General features: G+C 60.2%; 2 protein-coding genes across 7 annotated transcripts; one reads left to right on the forward strand and one right to left on the reverse strand.

Annotated features, from left to right (window-relative positions):
• Positions 1–1,662: 1,662 nt before the first annotated feature.
• MOV10 (Mov10 RNA helicase) lies at positions 1,663–9,293 on the forward strand. Its single transcript, XM_064173526.1, has 22 exons — positions 1,663–1,884; positions 2,925–3,021; positions 3,128–3,297; positions 3,387–3,625; positions 3,714–3,954; positions 4,195–4,317; positions 4,405–4,558; positions 4,650–4,804; positions 4,945–5,121; positions 5,217–5,364; positions 5,454–5,615; positions 5,709–5,812; positions 6,016–6,113; positions 6,198–6,317; positions 6,404–6,506; positions 6,654–6,777; positions 6,858–7,049; positions 7,511–7,585; positions 7,671–7,796; positions 8,224–8,312; positions 8,468–8,589; positions 8,787–9,293. Exons 1-21 carry the CDS (start codon positions 1,751–1,753, stop codon positions 8,580–8,582), a joined length of 2,946 nt encoding a protein of 981 aa, XP_064029596.1. The 5' UTR covers positions 1,663–1,750; the 3' UTR covers positions 8,583–8,589; positions 8,787–9,293.
• Positions 9,294–9,642: 349 nt separating this feature from the next.
• Positions 9,643–19,551, reverse strand: RHOC (ras homolog family member C). Of its 6 annotated transcripts, none has more exons than XM_064173528.1 (6): positions 19,445–19,548; positions 18,062–18,128; positions 11,818–11,975; positions 11,463–11,583; positions 11,104–11,234; positions 9,643–10,358 (listed from the first exon to the last, which is right to left on the reverse strand). In XM_064173528.1, the coding sequence occupies exons 2-6, from the start codon at positions 18,066–18,068 to the stop codon at positions 10,185–10,187; spliced, it is 591 nt and encodes a 196-aa protein (XP_064029598.1). In that variant the 5' UTR covers positions 18,069–18,128; positions 19,445–19,548; the 3' UTR covers positions 9,643–10,184. The 6 variants fall into 6 exon arrangements, with proteins under 6 accessions (XP_064029598.1, XP_064029599.1, XP_064029597.1 ...); XM_064173529.1 differs by having other exon boundaries at positions 19,388–19,514; XM_064173527.1 differs by having other exon boundaries at positions 19,364–19,514.
• Positions 19,552–19,746: the final 195 nt, after the last annotated feature.

The following is a 19,746-nucleotide window of genomic DNA, read 5'->3' on the forward strand; positions in this document are numbered from 1 at the left end:
GGGCTGACCTCGAGGACTGGGGCTGTCCTGGGGAGGATCTGCACACCCTGTGCAAAGAGCTGGTCAAGGACAGGGCTGCTGCCAGCCAGTGTTTGTGCAAAGGCTCTCCTCCTTGCCACAGCACAGAGGAGATGAAAGGTTGTGTGGATGGGCAGCTCGGGTGCCGTGGTCTGTGGCCATGGTCCCAGCCCAGACAAGCACTGGAGTGATTCCAAGAATGTGAAGCTGAAGCAGGGCCCAAGATAAAAGCTCTGCTCTGTGCACACCCTTATCTGTCTCAAGGTTAGTCTTCCCTGCTCCAGGTTACATCACAAGCAGCTCACCACTACTCCTTCCAGCCTTCAGACCATTTCCATCTCTTTGTTCTTCTCCAAATCTTTCACTAATCATCCCTCAGTCCACCCCACTCACTGCCTGCCTCCAAGCCCTTCCCTCCCCTAGCAGCTTTCTCCACAGCAGGCTCAGCCATTCCATCCTCTCCCCTTCTAGCTCCTGTTTCTTCCTTGGAGAAGCAGCACTTGCCCTGGTTCACCACCACTGGACCACTAAGCAAAGAGCTAACCTAGGATGATGCAGGTCTAGAGATGCCCTAATCCTTAAAGCCATCAGCTATTGTCTGCTGGAGACCAGAGGCTGCAGCAAAAGTTGCAGCGAGCTCCAGAGCAAGATAACCTCCTGGGCTGGCTCTGCTGAGGTGGACAAAAGTCAAAGTGACCCTAATGAATCACAGCAAGCAGCCTTCTGAGCCAGGGACAGCAAAGCCAGCCCTGCCCAGTGCTGCAGGACAGGTCCTGCGAGCCCGGAGAGAGCAGTGGTGCTGCCCAGCTGCCCCCTCAAGGAAAGAATTTTCCTCTATTTGCTTCACAGCTTAAAGCTCCAGGATTCTGCCTGCAATATCCGCCAGAAGGAGCCACAAGCAACTTCTTCAAAGGCAGCACTCCCATTTTTTAAGCCTTGGAGCCCTCCTGCAACTTGCAAAGGATCCTATACCACCTTGGAGCCCTCCTGTAACCTGCAAAGGGTCCTATACCACCACAGTCCATTGGCCACCTCCAGACAATGTCAGTTCATCGGCAGAGCTTGGGACAGCAGCCAAGCACCTGAGAGAAGATGAGGGAGCCAGCAGACTTCCCCCAACATCCCTGAGCCACAGCCAAAGTAAAAAACAGCACCATGGGCTGTGCCAGGGTCCTGAGCCCCGGTCAGGGCTCACCATCCTCACTGCCCAGAAAGCAGCTCCTGCTGCACTGTAGGGGGAAGGGAGGCTACAGCCCCTGGTCTCTCACCTCTACCCCAGAGGCAACCAGTGCCAGGGCTGCGGGCTGGAGTGGAAGAGACCTAACCCAGATCCCTGGCACTCGGCAGCCCTGCTGCCCCCAGCACTGCAACCACAGCCCCGTGTGCGGGACTTCTGGGGTAGCCCTGCAAGGGAGGGGTGCGCACCTCTCGGGCTCCCGGTGCGCCAACCCCCTACACGTAGCCAGGGCGACTCCCACAGCCGGGACCCTCTGCGGGGTGCGGGACTCTGGACACGGGGCGATGCTGCGGGACCGGCCAGGAGCCGCCCCCGGTCCCCTCCCGCCGCCGTCCCAGCCGCGGCGGGCGGGTCCGCAACCTGCACGGCCCCTTTCGCTTTCGTTTCTCGCTACGGGATCGGCCCCGGCCCTGCCCAGCCCAGCCCTGCCCGGCACGGCTCGGTACGGTACGGTACACCTCGGCACGGCTCAGCTCGGCACGGCTCGACCCAGCTATGCCCCGGTTCACAATAGCGGAGACCAAGTGGTGCGGGGAGCAGTTCGTGCAGTTCCTGCTGGACACGGGCCGGGAGCAGGAGAAGCGGCGGGACACGCTGCGGAGCATCTACAACCTGGAGTTCCGAGGCAGGTGAGGGCTCTCGGCCGGACCCGGGCTGCATCGCCTGGGAATGTCCCCAGCTAGCCAGCACCCAGCCCCTGGCCAGCTTCACCGGTGTCTGACTAGCATCGCCCAGTGCCTGCCCAGCATCACCCATCTCCAGCTGGCATCGCTCGGGCTTCACCCGGGGTGGGCAGGAGCTGGGGGGGGGAGGTTGGCACTGAGGAATAGGTTGGGGCTTTCCCTCGCCATCAGAGAGGACCCGCAGCAACTCAGCTCAAATTCAGGGATTCTGTTCTCCAGTCACGGGGAATAAAGGGGCAGCACTGTGGGGGCAGCCCCTGCGCCCCTGGGCTGTGGATGTAGTCAGAAGCAGAGCTGCTCTCCAGACACCAGCCCCACTTGGGTCCCCTTCACCTCACCACAGCCCTGCTGGGATATTTCCCAGCTGCATGGGCCCCCAGCAACTGCCTGGCCATGGCCACTCACACTCCCCAGCTCGCTCTGTTGACACCAGACCCGCTCGCCTTTGTGCAACATCACCGCAGTTAATCATTGGCAAAGCTGGAAGCGCTGTGGGAAGTGCCTCGGGATGTGGGAGTAGGGACGTGGGGAGGTATCGTTGCCAGAGGCACAATGGCCACATTTTGGAGGAGCTGCCATCTGCACCTGCTCTGCCCCTGGGACTGTGTAGGGACCTGACCCCTCTGGACGGCTCCTTCTGTGGACAATCTGAGGCCAGGGAGAGGTCTGTGCCCCGCTGCTGCTTGTGCACTGGCAGGGACAGGGACTACTGCATGGCTGCTGAGGCCAGACAAAGGTGCTATGGCACGGCTGGAATGGCCTTGGCACGGCTGGAATGGCCACGCTACAGCATGGAGCTGCTGGAGCAGCCTGCAGGGATGCAAGACCTGCGTGGGCTGGTGAAAAGCCACAGTCCTTCTGCCTCGCCCAGCGCAGAGGGGAGATGCTGAGTGCCCCTTACCCGAGCCTCTGTGCCCACTTGCCCCTCCCCTCCTGCTTACCTCCTCTCAGCTGGTGCCCTCAAAGAAACCTCTCTCCCTGTGCAGGACTGAAATCAAAATGCCCAACTTCTCCTGCATCTTGTATGCTCTGAAGGTGACCCACCGGGTGCAGGTGTATGGGGAGTTGGTGCTCTTCAAGAAGGTAAGGGATGCCCTGGGCTGGGCAGGGGGCAGCTCCTGCACCCACTGGGACTGGGTCTGTGGGAGCAGGACCCCAGGGCTATGCTGATGCTGGCTGCTCCTCACAGGACAAGAAGCGTGTGGTGGTGGCAGACCAGTACTGGAGACCCAGAACCAATGCAGAGGCATTGGCACCAGCGTCGGCATCAGCGTCGGCACCGGCATCGGCATTGGCACCAGCATCAGGGCAGCAGACCAGCTCTGTTCCGCAAATGCCCCAAACCCACGCCAAGAAGTGGTACGACCAGAAGCACCCTGCCCACACCCACCCTGGCATGGCCCCAGGAGTCCCCCACCCAGGCTGGAGCTGACCCTCTTGTCCCACAGGGCTGAGTCCATCCGTGGGAAGCACGGAGTCGAGATCGTCTCGGACTATGACCAGGGCAACGGGCACATCCGCTTCCCCGTGGTGCCTGGCGAGCCCCAGGCAATCACCATCCTGGTGCAGAACTGTGGGACAGAGACTGTGACACTGCAGCGGTGCCAACCATGCCAGCCAGCACGGGAGCTCTCCTTCACTGATGAGAAGGGAGTGATGTGGGGACAGTCAGTGCTGCTGCACCCAGGTAGGGCCCCATCCCTTGCCACATCCTCTGCCCTGCGCCCTACCCTGCCAGAGATGCCAGACCCATCTCTCGCCTCTGTGCCTTGCAGGCAGCAGGTACCCTGTTAAGGTGCGATGCCAGGCCACCTGCAATGGGTACTTCCATGCCATGTTGATCTTCGAGTTCACCAAGGAGCCCCACCAGCCCTTCAGTATCCATCGCTACGTCGCGGCTGTCGCTGAGGGCGAACTGGCCAGGGACCTGGGGCCCTCAGAGCCTTTCCAGCCTTACCAGGCTGGCCTCCGCCGCCCTGTCACTGTCATCACCGAGGATGGCATCCCCCCCAGCAGGTACGTGGCAGGATCATCTGCTGCCATCCTCTGCAGGGGGCCCCAGCCTGTTCTCCACCTGAGACAAGGCTAAGTTGCTTGGGACCTGGCTTCTGGCACCCCAGGACAGTGCTTCATCCCTGTGTGATGGATGGCAACAGTGGGGTTAGGGGCATCCTGCTTGCCAGAGCCATGGGTGGCTGCAGCCCAGGGGCAGCCCAGCCCTGCAGTCCCTATGGCACCACTGTCCCTTCTGCCCAGCTCCCAGCAAAACGAACTGGAGAAGGAAATCCCTCTGGGCACCTACCAGTACCCAAAGAGCTACAAGGACACGATCATGCTCGGATCCAATGCCAGTGCCAACACCGGCTGGGCTGCCATGCAGTGAGTACCACCCAGCCCTGTGCCTTCCACCCGCTGTTCCTTGGCTGAAGTGTCCCCAGGGCACAGTGACCTCCCTGCTGCCTGCAGGTTGCTGCTGGAGGCTCCCCTGAATGCCAAGAACTACAAGGAGAAGTTCCAGCTGCTGCTGCACCTGGAGGAGATCCAGATGGAGGTGAACATCCGCTGCTACGACATGAAGGACGTGACCATGGATCAGGACAGGGGGCTGCTGGTCCTCAAAGTGCGTAGAGCAAGCTGGGGGGGGGGAGGGGGGTGTCAGAAAGGGTGCTTGGGGCTTGAGGGTGCCTGGCATCACTCTGGCTGCTTGGCAGGTGCCCGGCGTGGCTGAGAACCGCCCGTCCGTGCTGAAAGGAGACCACCTCTTTGCCCACCTGAGCAGCGAGCGGGACCACTCCCCCCTTGTCCAGTACAAGGGCTACGTGCATGGCGTGGAGCTGGAGAGCGTCAGGCTCGGCTTCTCCACCAAGTGAGTGATGTCCACCTCCTGCGCTGGCAGAGCTCTGCTAGCGCCGCTTGGAACCGCTGGAGGCCAGGCGTGGGCTGGGACAGGCTGGGGAGGACGTGGGGGAGTGTCCCTTATGGCCTGCTCACACTGCTCCTTCCCAGGCTGATGAAGAAGTTCGTGAACAACCTGAAGTTCGATGTGACCTTCACCTTCAGCCGGCTGCCGCTGCAGGTCCAGCACCGGGCTGTGGACATGGCCATGCGGCACGGCTTGGCCAGCATCCTCTTCCCCTCTGCCTCCTGCCACCAGCCCCTCCTCACAGGCACCTTCCAGCCCCAGTGAGTTCAGATGCTGGAGGGGACGAGGAGGGAATGGGTAGGTGAGGACCTGGGAGGGGATGGAGACCCAGCACACTCGGCCCCTGCTCCTGCAGGTGGTTCGACCGCAAGCTGCAGTCCAACGAGGAGCAGTGCAGAGCTGTGACACACATCGTGATGGGGACGTCCAGGCCAGCCCCATACCTGATCTTTGGCCCCCCGGGCACTGGCAAGACAGTCACAATAGTGGAGGCCATCAAGCAGGTGAACAACCGTTGACCATAGGTCCAGCCCCCCAGGTCACTGCTGCCCTCCCTGGCCCACGAGGCTCACTGCCACCTCGTCCCACCTAGGTGTGGAAATGCCTCAAGGACTCCCGGATCTTGGCCTGTGCCCCTTCCAACAGCGCTGCAGACCTGCTGTGCCAGCGCCTCATCAAGGACTTTGCTCCCCGGCACATCTACAGGCTGATGGCCAGCTCCAGGAACTTCCAGGAGGTGCCTGCTGATATCAGAGTAGGTTCCTGTACCTCTATCCTGGCGCCCCATAGCCCATCTGTGTTGGTGGCCCTGGAGAGAGCAGGGTCCCACCAAACAGCTGTGTTTCAGCCCTGCTGCAACTGGGACAACCGGCTGAGCTGCTACGTGTACCCCAGCAAGAAGAACCTGGGCTGCTACCGGATCATTGTCACCACACTGGTGACAGCAGGAAGGTCAGAGGAGATGGGGTTGTCCACACCACCCACAGTGGGGGGACCTCACAGCCATCTGTGAGGGCAGCAGGGGAGGGGTGTGGAGAAAGGTGGGCAGAGGGCAGGACCTCTCCTCTGTGGGAGGGTGAGGACCGAGGCAAGGGAATGATTGGTGATCAGCTGGGGCAGGGCTGCTGAGGAAGCCTCACTCAGCTCTCCCCCAGGCTGGTGTCAGCCAACTTCCCCCCAGGGTTTTTCTCCCATGTCTTCATCGATGAGTGTGGCCAGGCAGTGGAGCCGGAGAGTGTGATCGCCATCGCGGGTGAGTGGTGCCCAGCTGCCCTCTTGGGGACCAGCCTCCCTGTGTGGCTTGAAGATCCCCCCACTGAATTCTCTCTCTGCCTAGGGCTCCTGACTGCCATGGATCAGAAGACCAACCCCAACGGGGGGCAGCTGGTGTTGGCAGGAGACCCGAAGCAGCTGGGTCCTGTCCTGACATCACCGCTGGCTATCGAGCACGGCTTGGGTGAGTGGGGAGAGAGGTGAGGCTGCTGCCAACAGCCAGGGGGGTAAGCAGCCTTGCAGGCAGCCACAGGGTTCCTCTGGGCACAGGCACCTCGCTGCTGGAGAGGCTGATGCTGCACAACCCCCTCTACAAGAAGTCAAGTGGAGGATATGACCCTCAGTTTGTCACCAAACTGCTCTGGAATTACAGGTGAGGATGGGGACAGCACATGGATGGGCACAGGCAGGGTCCAGAGCCCTGTAGTGTCACAGCAAACCTTCTGTCTCCAGTGCATCGTGCCTGGGAGGGTGCTAGGGCTGCATGCACCTACCCTGGGCACTGTGCTGTCTCTGCCAGGTCCCACGAGGCCATCCTCAGGATCCCCAATGAGCTCTTCTACGACAGTGAGCTGAAAGCCTGCGAGCGCAGCGAGCTCGACGTCCGCAACACCTACTGTGCCTGGGAAGAGCTCCCCAAAAAAGTGAGGGGGGCACCAGGGAGGGGGCCTGGGAGGATCTCCAAGCCATAGGTGGAGCAAAGCCCAACCCTGTCTATCCCCAGGGGTTCCCCATCATATTCCACGGGGTTTGTGGAGAAGACCGGAGGGAGGCCAAGAGTCCCTCGTTCTTCAACACGGCTGAGATCGAGGTCCTGGTTGGCTACCTCAGGAAGCTGCTGCAGAGTGGGGGCAAGAGGGGCATCCCCAGCATCTCACCCAAGGAGATTGGCATCATCTCCCCCTACAGAAAGCAGGTGAGGGGCACATCTCATGAGGAGAGACATGCACACACAAGGAATAGGGGGCACTGGGATAGATGGGCAGCCTCAGGATGGCACAGCAGGGTGGCTCGGGGGGGGGGGGGCTGGACAGGAGCAGTGTGGGCAGCAGGACAAGGGAGGTTCTTCTGCCCCTGTGCTCAGCACTGCTCAGGCCACACCTTGAGTGCTGTGTCCAGTTCTGGGCTCCTCCATTGCAGAGAGGTGTTGAGGTGCTGGAAGGTGCCCAGAGAAGGGCAGCAAGGCTGGGCAGAGGCCTGGAGCACAGCCCTGAGAGGAGAGGCTGAGGGAGCTGGGGGTGTGCAGCCTGCAGAGGAGGAGGCTCAGGGCAGACCTCATTGCTAGGGCTAAGGCTGGGTGCTAGGTTGGCCTGGATGAGCTTGGAGCTCTCTTCCAACCTGCTTGATTCTGTGATTCTATGACTGTGCCTTCCCTAGGTGGAGAAGATCCGGAGAGCCATCACCTCCCTGGACCCTGTCCTGCGGGCACTGCCAGACATCAACCTGCTGAAGGTATGGTCTTGGGCATGGGGCAGAGAGGAGCCCACCCTGTTTGTGGAGTTGCTTCCTGGTCCCTCAGCAGCTGTCCCCACCCCAGGTGGGCTCCGTGGAGCAGTTCCAGGGCCAGGAGCGACGTGTCATCCTCATCTCCACGGTGCGCAGCTGCAACCAGTACCTCATGTTTGATGAGACCTTCAAGTTGGGCTTCCTCAAGAACCCCAAGGTACTTTGCTGTCCCGAGTGAAGCTCTCTTCTTAGCACCCCCTGCTCCCCTCTGCTCTCCTGCAGCCAGCAGAGCTGCTCCGGGGGCTCAGTGCTGCACTGAAGGTGCCTGCACCCAGGTGGGGCTAGGAGGGACCTAGCAGGGCTTCTGCAGGGCCTCCTGTGGCAGGCCAAGGGGTGATGGTTTGTAGCTAAAGGAGGGAGATTCAGACTGGAGAGAACGGGGAGATGTCTGGCACTAAGGGTGGTGAGACCCTGACCCAGGCTGGCCAGTGTCTTGGAACCATTTCAGATCAGGTAGTCTGGGGCTCAGAGCAACCTGCTCTAGTTGCAGATCTCTCTGCTGACTGGGGGGGCTTGGGCTGGATGAGCTTTAAAAGTCCCTTCCCCCCCCAAACCATTCTTTCATTCTCCTGTTCTCTTCTCAGAGGCTCAACGTGGCCATCACCAGGGCCAAAGCTCTTCTGATCGTGGTGGGCAACCCAGCTGTGCTCAGCAAGGACCAGCACTGGCAGAGGTGAGCTCCTGTTTGCCCTTCCTTACCACTTGCAGATACTGCCTGGCCATGCCAATGCTATGGAGGCAGCGAGGCCAGTGCCAGTTGCAAGGTCAGTGTCAGCAGCAGGGCCAGTGCCACCTTCTGCCCATACTCCCCTTGCTCTGTGCCCACAGGTTCCTCAGGTACTGCAGGGAGCAGGGGGGGTACACTGGCTACCCCTACGAGGATGAGAGCCCAGCTGAGGATGGCCTCTCCGCTGACCTCCAGGGACTACATCTTGGCCATTAGCAGCCAGGTGAGCAGGGCCTGGAACCGCCCACAGAGCTGGGGTGAGGAGTGGCACAGCCAGGGCCAGGCTGCGCCCTGCCACCTATGCCACTGGGAGGCTTCTCCTGAGCAAGTGCAGTGGGGTTCACAAAGGGCTCTTGCTCAGGGGGGCTGCCTGCCCCCTCCCAAGCCAGGGGCCAGCTCTGTCATGAAGTTTCTCTGCAGGAAACCCTCCCTGAGACAGGAGAAGCCCTGCAGAGCTTCAGCACCCCTCAGCATGCAGCAGTCTCCTGCTCTCCTCCCACCTTGCTCCTGAGGTGCTTGGTGTTGCCATGCATGCCTGCAGAGATGGGCAAGGGGGTCCTGACAGCCATCACTGGCATGGGCATGGGCAGGTTGCTGCTCCCCTTGCAGAGTGGGACCATACCAGTGCTGAACTGGGACCACTCTGCTTTTTAAGCAGTTTTTTATACTGTTGTGGAAAGTCCTTTCCCTGTGCCTGCTCCATTCTGTCCACGAACAGCCCAAACCAGAGCCTGGCCTCTGAAGAGCATCACACAGTGCCCAGGGGAGCCTGGTGCTGTCGTGGTGGGTGCAGGCAGCAGGCAAGTACATGTCTGGGCACAGAGTGGCTGGTGTTCCCTGCCAGGGAGCAGCCTGGCCCTAGAGCTGGCATGGCCACCCAGGCACACCTCACTTTGTACCCTTGAAATAAATGTTTAGAGAAAATAAGCTGTGTTCACGTTGAGTCCTGGGCTCTGCCACCACCCCTGGGGCTGCTGGAGAGGGGTGGGCTGGCTGCAGCCCTGCTCCAGGAGGGTCACAGAGGCAGGGCTGGCTCCAGCACACTCTGTGCCAGGGAGTGGGCACAGCTGGGGAACTCCTGCTCTGCCCTTTGCCTGTAAACTGCTCCCTGGGTCCCACCCAAGCCCACGGTGATGAGCCCTGATCCTGCAACCAGTGGCTGGAGCAAGGAGGGCTGAGACTGAGCAAGGCCTGTGCCCTGCAGCACGTGGAGCCAGCCTGGGCAGGGGCACAGAGGGCAGCCAGGGGGAGGCCAGGCAGGCAGAGTTACACTTACTAAAATACCAGTTTGCATTTATTCTCCCAACTACGCAGTTCAGTTTACTGGTGCCAAGTCCGTGACCAATGCAGACTGGAAGGCAGCGCTGCTGGCAGAGCTGGGCAGAGGCACAGTCCCGCGGGCAGAGTGCTTCTGGCAGCAGCCAAGCCCAGCTCTGCCCATAGATGAGGCTGAAGGCTGCCCCAGACACGTCTCTGTGAAACACTGGTGCGTGCTGCCCACCAGCCGCAGGGACGCCGAGGGCACAGCAGACCCCACAGGCGAGCTGCAGGCACCGGCACCTCCAGCTGCTGTGGCACCTGCCCGGAGCCGGAGATGCCCGCGGCGATCCCCACGGCAGAGGCACAACCAGGGAGGCTGGCACAGAACGGGGAGATGTGGGGAGCTACGGAAGGCCCAGCCCATGGAGAGCAGTGGGTACTGAAGGCACTGGCCCCTCGCGGTCCTGCAGCCTCGTGGGGTCACCCCACGGGCTTGGGTGGCAGCTCTTGTGCAGAGGGTCGCGGGGCAGGTACTGGCACCACCAGGTCCCGGGGCGCTCAGAGCAGCGGGCAGCCTCTGCGCCTCTTGTTCTTGCGCACCTGCAGCCCCGCGCGCGTGGCCATCTCGAAGACCTCCCGCACGCCCTCCTTGGTCTTGGCCGAGCACTCCAGGTAGCCGAAGGCGTTGATCCTGTTGGCCATGTCCCGCCCTTCCTCTGGCTTCACAGGCTCCTGGGATGCACAGAATCGTGGAATGGTTTAGGTTGGAAGGGAGCTCAAAGCTCAGCCAGTTCCAGCCCCCACCCCCCCGCCATAGGCAGGGACACCTCCCACTAGAACAGGTCACTCAAGGCCTCATTCAGCCTGGCCTTGAGGATAGAATCACAGAATTAACCAGCTTGGGAAAGACCTTTGAGATCATTGAGTCCAACCTAGCACCTAACCTTTCTAATTAACTAACCCATGGCACTAAGTGCTTCATCCAGGCTCCTTTTAAACACCTCCAGGGGTGGGGACTCCACTACCTCCCCGGGCAGCCCATTCCATAAAGAACTTCCTAATATCCAGACTGAACCTGCCCTGGCACAGCTTGAGGCTGTGTCCTCTTGTTCTGTCCCTGGGTGCCCAGAGCCAGGACAGAGAGGGGCAGGTCACAGGCTGAGGATGCAGCACCCAGAGCCAGGACAGAGAGGGGCAGGTCACAGGCTGAGGCTGCAGCACCCAGAGCCAGGACAGAGAGGGGCAGGTCACAGGCTGAGGATGCAGCACCCAGAGCCAGGATAGAGAGGAGCAGGTCACAGGCTGAGGCTGCAGCACCCAGAGCCAGGATAGAGAGGAGCAGGTCACAGGCTGAGGCTGCAGCACCCAGAGCCAGGATAGAGAGGGGCAGGTCACAGGCTGAGGCTGCAGCACCCAGAGCCAGGATAGAGAGGGGCAGGTCACAGGCTGAGGCTGCAGCACCCAGGGTTGTCCCTACCTGCTTCATCTTCGCCAGCTCCCGCCGCGTGTGCTCATCGTTCCGCAGATCCTTCTTGTTCCCCACCAGGATGATGGGCACGTTGGGGCAGAAGTGCTTCACCTCTGGTGTCCACTTCTCAGGGATGTTCTCTGCAACAAGCAGGTGTGGATCTCCATGAGCTAAGGTTCTGCTCCCCTTTGCAGCATTCTCTTCTCCCACCACTTCCACTCAGCAGGAAAGTTCCCAGCACCTTCCTGGAGTGCAGGCAAAGCCAGGAGATGGAGGACAGGGACTGGCACCCTCCCATGGGGTTTAACAGTAGCACCCAGCCCTGTGGCAGCCCCAGGCCAGGTCTCCTCTGGCTCCCTGCTCCCTACCGAGGCTGTCCGGGCTGTCAATGGAGAAGCACATGAGGATAACGTCTGTGTCTGGGTAGGAGAGTGGCCGCAGCCGGTCATAGTCCTCCTGCCCTGCCGTGTCCCACAGGGCCAGCTCCACCTAAAGTGAGGGGGACAAGGACACACCTCAGCAGCTTGCAGACAACTTGGCAGCTTTTAATCTTCCTCAGCTACAGCTACAGTCTGCCTCAGGCTGGGGCAGGTTCAGTGTGACCCAGAGACCTGGATCATCCAAATCACACAGACCAATGCACGCAGCAGCACCGGGCAGTGGCGCTGGGACCAGGGGAGAGAGAGGACAGTAACAGCTCTGGTACCCGGTGGCATTCCTTACCTGCTTCCCATCTACCTCGATGTCAGCAATGTAGTTCTCGAACACGGTGGGCACGTAGACCTCGGGGAACTGGTCCTTGCTGAAGACGATCAGCAGGCAGGTCTTGCCGCAGGCGCCGTCCCCCACGATCACCAGCTTCTTCCTGATGGCTGCCATCGCTGCGGGCACAGGCGTGGGGCAGTGAGCCACAGCAGCCACGGGTAGCTCCCCGCCCCTCCCGACTCCCTGTGCCCAAAGTCTTCTGCACAACTGCCCAGAAAGGTACCAGCCCCAAGCATCTGGGCACACATCGGCACAAGCACCCACTGAGGGTTAGGACAGAGGCTCTCCCAGCCCCTTGCCAGGCATGCTCCAGCTCCCACACCAGCACTGCAAGAACCAGCCTGGCTGGAACCACTCTCATCCATCACCGTGGCCAGAGACATCACACTGATGCCCCAGCCCCAGTGAGTGCCAGTGGCTGCATGCAGAGACCTCTGCTTGACTCCCGGTCCCGGGCAGCAAGGGTCCTGCCCCCACCACCCAACCCTCACTGCGCTGGGCTTCCTCCCTGTGCCACCAGCCCAGGGAGATGGCTTTTCTGGTGACCTCAGAGCCACACACCCCCACCAGCTTTATTTCACATTATAAATTCTTCAGGGCAGAAGCTGCACCAGAGGTTTCACCCAGGCACACTCACCAGCTCCCAGATAACCCCAGCAGCAGCAGGAATGTGCCAGGCTGAGCTCTTGGAGGTCTGGGTGAGCACGACTTGCGTGCCTGGCACCCGACACTGGGCTGGCCCCATCCCAAATCATTTGACAAAGGAGCCTTTGCCACATAACAACGAGAGCCGACGCTGGCACCGGCAGCAGGAGAAGCTGCCAGCCATGTGCAGAGAGGCTGCCCTCTGTCCTGCATCACAGGGATGCAGCCTGGCAGGTGAAACACTTTTTCCTTGTGCCCTCCTGCTCCTGCTGGTCCCAGCTGGACCAGGAACACCCACACAGCCAGGAGCCCACTCAAGGTGATGACCTTTGTGTTACAGAGGCAGAAAAATAGGCTGGAGGAGTCCTCTGTTTCCTGCCCACTTGAGGAGGGGAAGCTCTTGAGGACAGCAAGAAATGTGTCACCTTGCTGGAAGCATGAAACAGGAGAATTAAGGAGCCCAAGGCTGCTGGCAAACACATAGTGACCAGAGCTGGCACAGCGACTGGGTGGAGACCCAGTGGTGTTGCCATGGCACTGGGCAGAACTGAAAGGGGGCAAGGTGGAGCCCTACCACTCCACTCTTCCACTTATCACCTGCCAAATTGCTGACCAAAAATACCAAGAAAAGTTCTGTGCAGCTGATAAAGGAACAACTGGTTGAGCACCAGGAATGATGGCTTGACTGCAGTCCCACCCCACACTCTGCACTGCTGCAGATAAGGAGGTATAAATATTGCCCCAATTTCATGTCCAATTTGGAGGGCATCGAGAGTTGGATGCCAAAGGGCTGGGGGCAAATCAACAAGTCTGCCCCTCTCATTCCTCACCACCCAGGGACACCCTTTGTGACTTCAGCTAGGCTGAGTGCTTCCCCAGGGAGATCCAGTGTGTGGCTACGGTTGTGCTCTGGAGCTCATCTGCAGTTCAGTGCATTTGTCACCAGCAATCCAAAGAACCTGGACATGTTGCAGGGCAATAAACCAAACCATTTGTGCACTGACTGCTGATGATGAGCCTGGCCAGACCTCCAGCAGATGTGCTCTTTGGGTACCTGGTGTTGTGCTGCTAGTCCAAACAGCTGGCATAGAATCATAGAATCAGACAGGGTTGGAAGGGACCACAAGGATCAGCCAGTTCCAAGCCCTCTATCATGGCCAGGGACATCCTACCCTAGATCAGGCTGGCCAGAGCCTCATCCAGCCTGGCCTTAAACATCTCCAGGGATGGGCTGCCCGGGGAGGTGGTGGAGTCGCCATCCCTGGGGCTGTTCAAGGCAGGGTTGGACGTGGCACTTAGTGCCATGGTCTAGCCTTGAGCTCTGTGGTAAAGGGTTGGACTTGATGATCTGTGAGGTCTCTTCCAACCCTGACGATACTGTGTGATACCTCCCTGGGCAACCCATTCCAGGCTCTCACCACTCTTGAAGTGTTGACTACACAGCTATGTGTAGCTGACCCAAGCCTCTGTGATGACCCAAGCTACTATGTGTAGCTGACCCAAGCCTCTGTGATGTCTGAGGGCCTGCTAGAACACAAAGGGATTGATCTCTTCCCAAACTGATCCTCTTCTAAATACAACACACCTCTGCTGCAAACCATCCTTCTTGTCTGACCCGAGGTTCATCCTCCCTCCATCACCTCCACAGCACGGGAAACGGAGAGCTTACAGTCAGAAAAGTCTGTTTACCTAGAGCCAAAGCTCCTCTGCCCACAGCAAAGAGCCATTTGTGACTCCTGATCTCACCGACAAGCCGGGACAGCACAGCTGCGGGGGATGCGCTGCCGCCCAACCCACTCAGCACAGGAGACACAGCACAGCCAGCAGCAGGTGCCCGAGGGAGACAACCGCCCGCTCGCAGACAGACACCAAGGTCTGCCCGTGCCCAATCTGTTGGGCACCAGACCTAAAACAACAACAAGAGGAGCGGCACAGCGCAGCAGGGATGGGTGCCAGCTCCCCCTGCCCACACAGTGAGCCGACCAGGGGCCGGCAGAAGCTCCAGCCCAGCTCCTTCCCACGGCCTCCGCTGTCCGCCCTGACCCGGGACGGCTCCAGCCCCGGCAGCTCCCGCGCCCGGCGTGATGCCGAGCGGTGACTCAGAGGGCAGAGGCACCGTCCCCACCCAAAATCTCGGCACAGTTCATTCCATTACTCACGAGAGTGGCCAGAAATAGCCTATTGCTAACGCGGAGCCGAGCGCAAGGGCGAGTGGGGCGAGGAGACTGCGAGCACCTCTCATGCCTCGGCGGCTGCCCAGGCTGCCCCATCTCCCTTGCCCCCCCCACCCCGAGCCGGCCAGCACAGCACCAGGTGCTGATGGCACTCTGCTCCAGGACAGATTAACTCCTGTATCGCTCAGCATGATGAGGCCAGTCCCTGGGACAGGGGAGCCCCACACAAAGAGCTCTGCCTTGTTCCCAGATCAGTCGGCAAGGAAGTAGGAAACGTGAGGACAACTTGGGGACAGCTTTACCACGACTGCCAGCAGGCCAAAGGATTCCCAGGGCACCATCACCCACATCAGACATGCAAATTCAGATTTTAAACCTTGCTAACCACCCAAGTTACAGCACAGAGTGCCCAGCCACTCTGGCACCCAACCCAGCTCATACAGCAACCGCAGTGCTGGGGTGGCAGCAGCACCTGAGATGCCTCCTGCTCATCCAGAGATAAGGGCAGGGAGCAGCACCTTTGTGCTGGCTACTCCCACAGTGGCACTGCCAAACCCTCAGGGCTCTGATCCCAGCCCCATGCCTGCTGCTGCAGGCAGGATGGGGCCAGAACGGGACAGGCACAGGTTTGGTGTGTGCCACCACGACTGGCAGTGCCCACGCTGCCAGCTCCAGCCTGATCCTGCTCTGGCAGCTCCTTCAGCATGCCAAGAAACTGCAAAACGAAACCAAGTTGATCTGCTCTCCTCTCTAAGCAGCTACTCTGGAGTCATCACCATAAAGCAGCTGGAGCTCCCCAAGACAGCCTGTGTCTTATTGGTCCCTCTCTGCTTCGTGCCTCAAAAATGTGAAACTCCTGCTGAGCAGGAAAAGGGGAATTCCTCTGGCAGCAGGATGCATCCATCATCCCGGGTTTGCTCTGGGATCTCAGGAAATGGCAGACAAAGACGTTAAGGCTTTGGGAAAGGGACAGAAATCTTTCAGTGAACCTCCTTGACGAGGCTGCAGCTCCCTGAGCCAAAAGAATCGCAGAAGGTTAGGGATTGGGAAGAACCTCAATGGGTAATCTAGTGCAACCTCCCCCTCAGCCAGAGCAGGATCACAGAGGGGGTTTGTTTTACAGCAGAAATTCCCAAGCGCTGCTGGTGACAGCCGCGCCCCGGCCAGACCTGTCACACCACTATCAGCAAACCCAGCCCCAGCTCTGCTCTGCCCACAGCCCTGGCCGCAGGCACAGCCCCAGAGCCTGGACAGGGCTGCCGGGGACGGGGCCATGCTGGGAGCAGCCCCTTTGCAGGGTCACCCCCTTCATAGAGACACCCCCAGCACAGCCTGCATGGCAGGACCAGCCCCCCACAGAGCCCCAGACCTCTCACCCCAAACAAAACTTCCTCATTCTGAAGAAGCAGAGGAGATTGGAGTTGGGAGGGGGGGATCAAGGCTCCAGGCAATGCTTGTGCAGCCGCCAGCATCACCCTGGTGATCTTAGCCAGAGGCAGAACAGACCTGGGCTCACGTTCCTGCCTTTCAGAGCTGCCACCAACATGTCCTTGAGGCCAGTCAGACGACCAGAAAACGTTCCCCTGCCACAGCAGCTCTTTGGTTGTTCTGCTTGGATGGGAAACTCAGGGAACAAGCAGCCCCATCACCCAAAGCCCAGGCACCTGTCTGGACCCCCTGGCACCGTGACACAACCACAGAAGGAAAACCACCTCTGTGAACAGACCAAGATCTTCCTGGCATTGCTGTGCTTTCAGCTCTGCCAAACTTTTCAACAGTGTAAAGAAACAAAAGGAGCCAGAGAGCTCAGCTGGGCTGGGCTAGCTCCAGTTTGCAAGGAGCTGGGCTAACACAGCACAGATCAGGCTTATGCCACCACAGGGCATTCAACTGGATCTCAGGAACCCCAACAATCATCTTCAGCTGCAGCCTGGGGTACAGATGAGAGCAACAGGAGCCTGCAGCATCCCAGGAGCTGGGACACTGCAGGGCACACAGAAAACACTTCCTGACCAGTGCAGCCAGGGACAAGTCACCTCCCCTTCTAAAGATGGCCCTGGTGTGCACAAGGCTGATGCCACTGCTGGCAAAGGCACCTCAAGACAGGGCCCCAGAGATGAGCTACCAGAGAAACAAGAGTTGCTTTGGGCAGCCACAGGCCATGATGGGTCCCCAGTGGACAGGAGCATGAGGTTACCCCCCCAAGGAGCAGCTCTCCTCCTAGGTCATGGCTCCAACCAGCACAAGCTGGGAGCCCTACCAAAGTGGGTGTGGAGGCCACAGCTGCCCCCAGGGAACTGGAAGGAGAATGGATTTTTGGGGGGACAGAATGACAGAGGGACAAGTGTCATTTACACACATCACCAGGGCTGTGTCACAACAGGAAAGGTCCTAGCTGGTAGGGCTTGAGGGCACAACTGGTGTGATAAAGAAACTTCCAAACTGGATTCTGACAGGTCTGTGTCTGTGCATCCAGAGGAATCTAATCTGCTGAGACATCTAAATGGCCAAGGGAAAAGAGGACCTGGAAAGTGCTCCAGGTATCTTGCACAGCAGCAGGAAGAGGTTCCAAGAAGCATTTGAAGTGCAAAGCAATGCAAGAGGGACAGCACGGACAGAGGCCCTGCCTGGAGATGCTCAAAGCATCTCTGGTGCTGGCACAGCAGCAGCTGCAATTTCATGCTCACAGCCCCAGGCAGGCCCAGTTGGGCATTTCTGTGCAGCACAAAGGACACCAACCTCCAGCCCTTGCCAGCAACCACCGCTGGCACCCAGAGCAGGACCCACACCCACCAGTAACACTGGCTCCTGCTGCTCAGAGCCTCCCGTCCTGCCTGCCACCACTGCTGCCAAAACCACTGGGCACCGAGGGAAAGCTGCCTGGGACTCCTGGACGCCTCAAAATCCAGACCTGCCACATGCAAACAACGACCATCAGAGAGGGAGCCCAAACTCAGCATCTGCAAGCTGCTTCTAGGGCAGGGGCAGGCAGCCTGGGTTCCCAGCATGTTCCAGCAGCTCAGGGCTGCTGGAGCTGGAGCTGAGCAGCCTGGCTGGGTGGTTTTCATTGCTAAATCCCACAAAAACATCCACAAGCAAAACAGAGAAGGGACAAGGAGCAGAGGAATTCCAAAGCCCAAACAAAGCTCAAACCACAAGCGCCAGAGCTCTGTGAGAGAGGCTGCCTGCCCTCACCTCCTCTTCCAGAGGACACCAGGCCACGTTCTTATTTTGCCCCTGGTGGCAGTGACAGCCTTCCCAGGCTCAGGGCAGCACAAGTGTCCTGCTGAAAGCTCCCAGCGCCAGTCTGAGCAGACTCCAGTGCTGCTGCAGTCCCTACTGCTGCCCCAGCACCGATCAATGTTTGCTAACACATTCCTTACTTTTCATGTCAAGAGCTTCTCCAGGGTAAACAGCAAGTTAGGAGATGAGCCTGGACAACCCGACAACCTGTTGGGAGACAGTGACTTGGCTTATTTTCCACTTAAAAGCAGGTTTCCCTGGAGAAGCTGTAGCTGTTAGGAGCATGGAGCCAATCTAAAGTCCACAAACTCTCACACGGCCTCTGCCTCCTCGCAGCTGAGACACTGAAGTTAAAACTGGAGCTGTTTGGCCACCGAAGGCACTTGGCACACAGGCGGGCTCGGGGACACGCCGGCAGCCAGCGCCGCGACTCCCTGCCTCCGGCTTCACCGCTGGACGCCTCCCTGGGGATGTGGCGGAGCTGCTGCTGCCCAGCTCCCAGCCCACTCTCACTGCAGAGCCTCCCAGGGGCCACGCTGCCATACCCTGGGGGTGTCAAGAGGCTGGGGCTGGACGGAGGGGGTTTGGCGGCAGGGGGACGCGGGGCTGCCAGGCTGCCCGTGCTGGAAAGGGCCGCGCAGTCATGCCGTTGGAATGCTCCCTTGCTCCGGAGACGTTACACAATTAGTTCTCCTCCCCGCAAGCCCCCCTAACGTAAATGTTTAAAAATGAGCTCAGCAACAAGCAAAAGGAGATTTCCTTTTTCTGAAGAAAACACAGAGCAGCTGCCCTGCGAGCGAGGCTGGGCACGGGGGCACTGCCGCGGCAGGGGCTGCGGGCAGGGCTGGCAGGACAGGCAGCAGCCCCCCAGGTTCTCAGCCCGGCCTGGCCCAGGTTAGTTATCGGCTGGGAGGCAGCAGGGAGCCCCGTCCAGGTGGCACCCACGAGAGGGGAACTGCAGACCACGGCCACGCTCAAGGGATGATCCGCAGTGACCGAACCGAACCGCTGCCGGCCCGTCCCTGCCCCACGCCCAGGGGCCCCCACCCCATCCCAGGCACACCCATCCCGTCCTGTCCTGCTGTGTCCCACCCAGCCCGGCCTAGCTATCCACCTTCAATGCCCTGCTCCCCCAGCAGTGCCCCAGACCCCACCCGTACCAGTAACCGCAGATTTCAGCAGTCATCCAAGACCCATTTTCCCAGCCCTCCCCAGTAATCTCACACCCCACCAGTATCGGTACCCTCAGATTTCAGCAGCAACTCCACACCCCATTTCCTCCAGACCTCACCAGTAGCCCCACACCCCAGTTCCCCTCCTCCAGACCTCACCAGTAGCCCCACACCCCAGTTCCCCAGCCCCCTGCTCTGACCCCCCACTTTACCAGCCCCGGTAATCCCACACCCATCAGTAACCCCACACCCCAGCTGTCCAGCACTGACCCCAAGGCCCCTAGGTCCTCGCACCCGCAGCAGTGTCCTCGCCGATCCACTGCCCGGGACTCGCCAAGCCCAGCCCCGCACCTCTCTCCGCCGCTCTGCCGCTCCCGGTCCCAGCCCCGGTCCCGGCCTCGGCTCCGCAGCGCGACTCTGGCGGCACCGCCCCGTCCGGGGGCCGCCCGCGAAGGCGGGGCGGGAGCTCTCCGAGCCGCGCCGAGCAAAGCCGAGCCGAGCCGAACCGTGCTGTGCCGTGCCCCTTCCCCGCTCTCTCCCCGTCCCGGCATCGGGGCCAGACGGGACTTGCCGCTGTGCCCCCACGGTTGCCATCCCCGGGCAGGGAGATGCCTCCAGGCTTCGCCAGCCCGGGCTCACGGCAGGGATGTTCC

This window comes from Pogoniulus pusillus, chromosome 39, assembly GCF_015220805.1.
Source record: "Pogoniulus pusillus isolate bPogPus1 chromosome 39, bPogPus1.pri, whole genome shotgun sequence".
NCBI lineage: Eukaryota > Metazoa > Chordata > Aves > Piciformes > Lybiidae > Pogoniulus > Pogoniulus pusillus.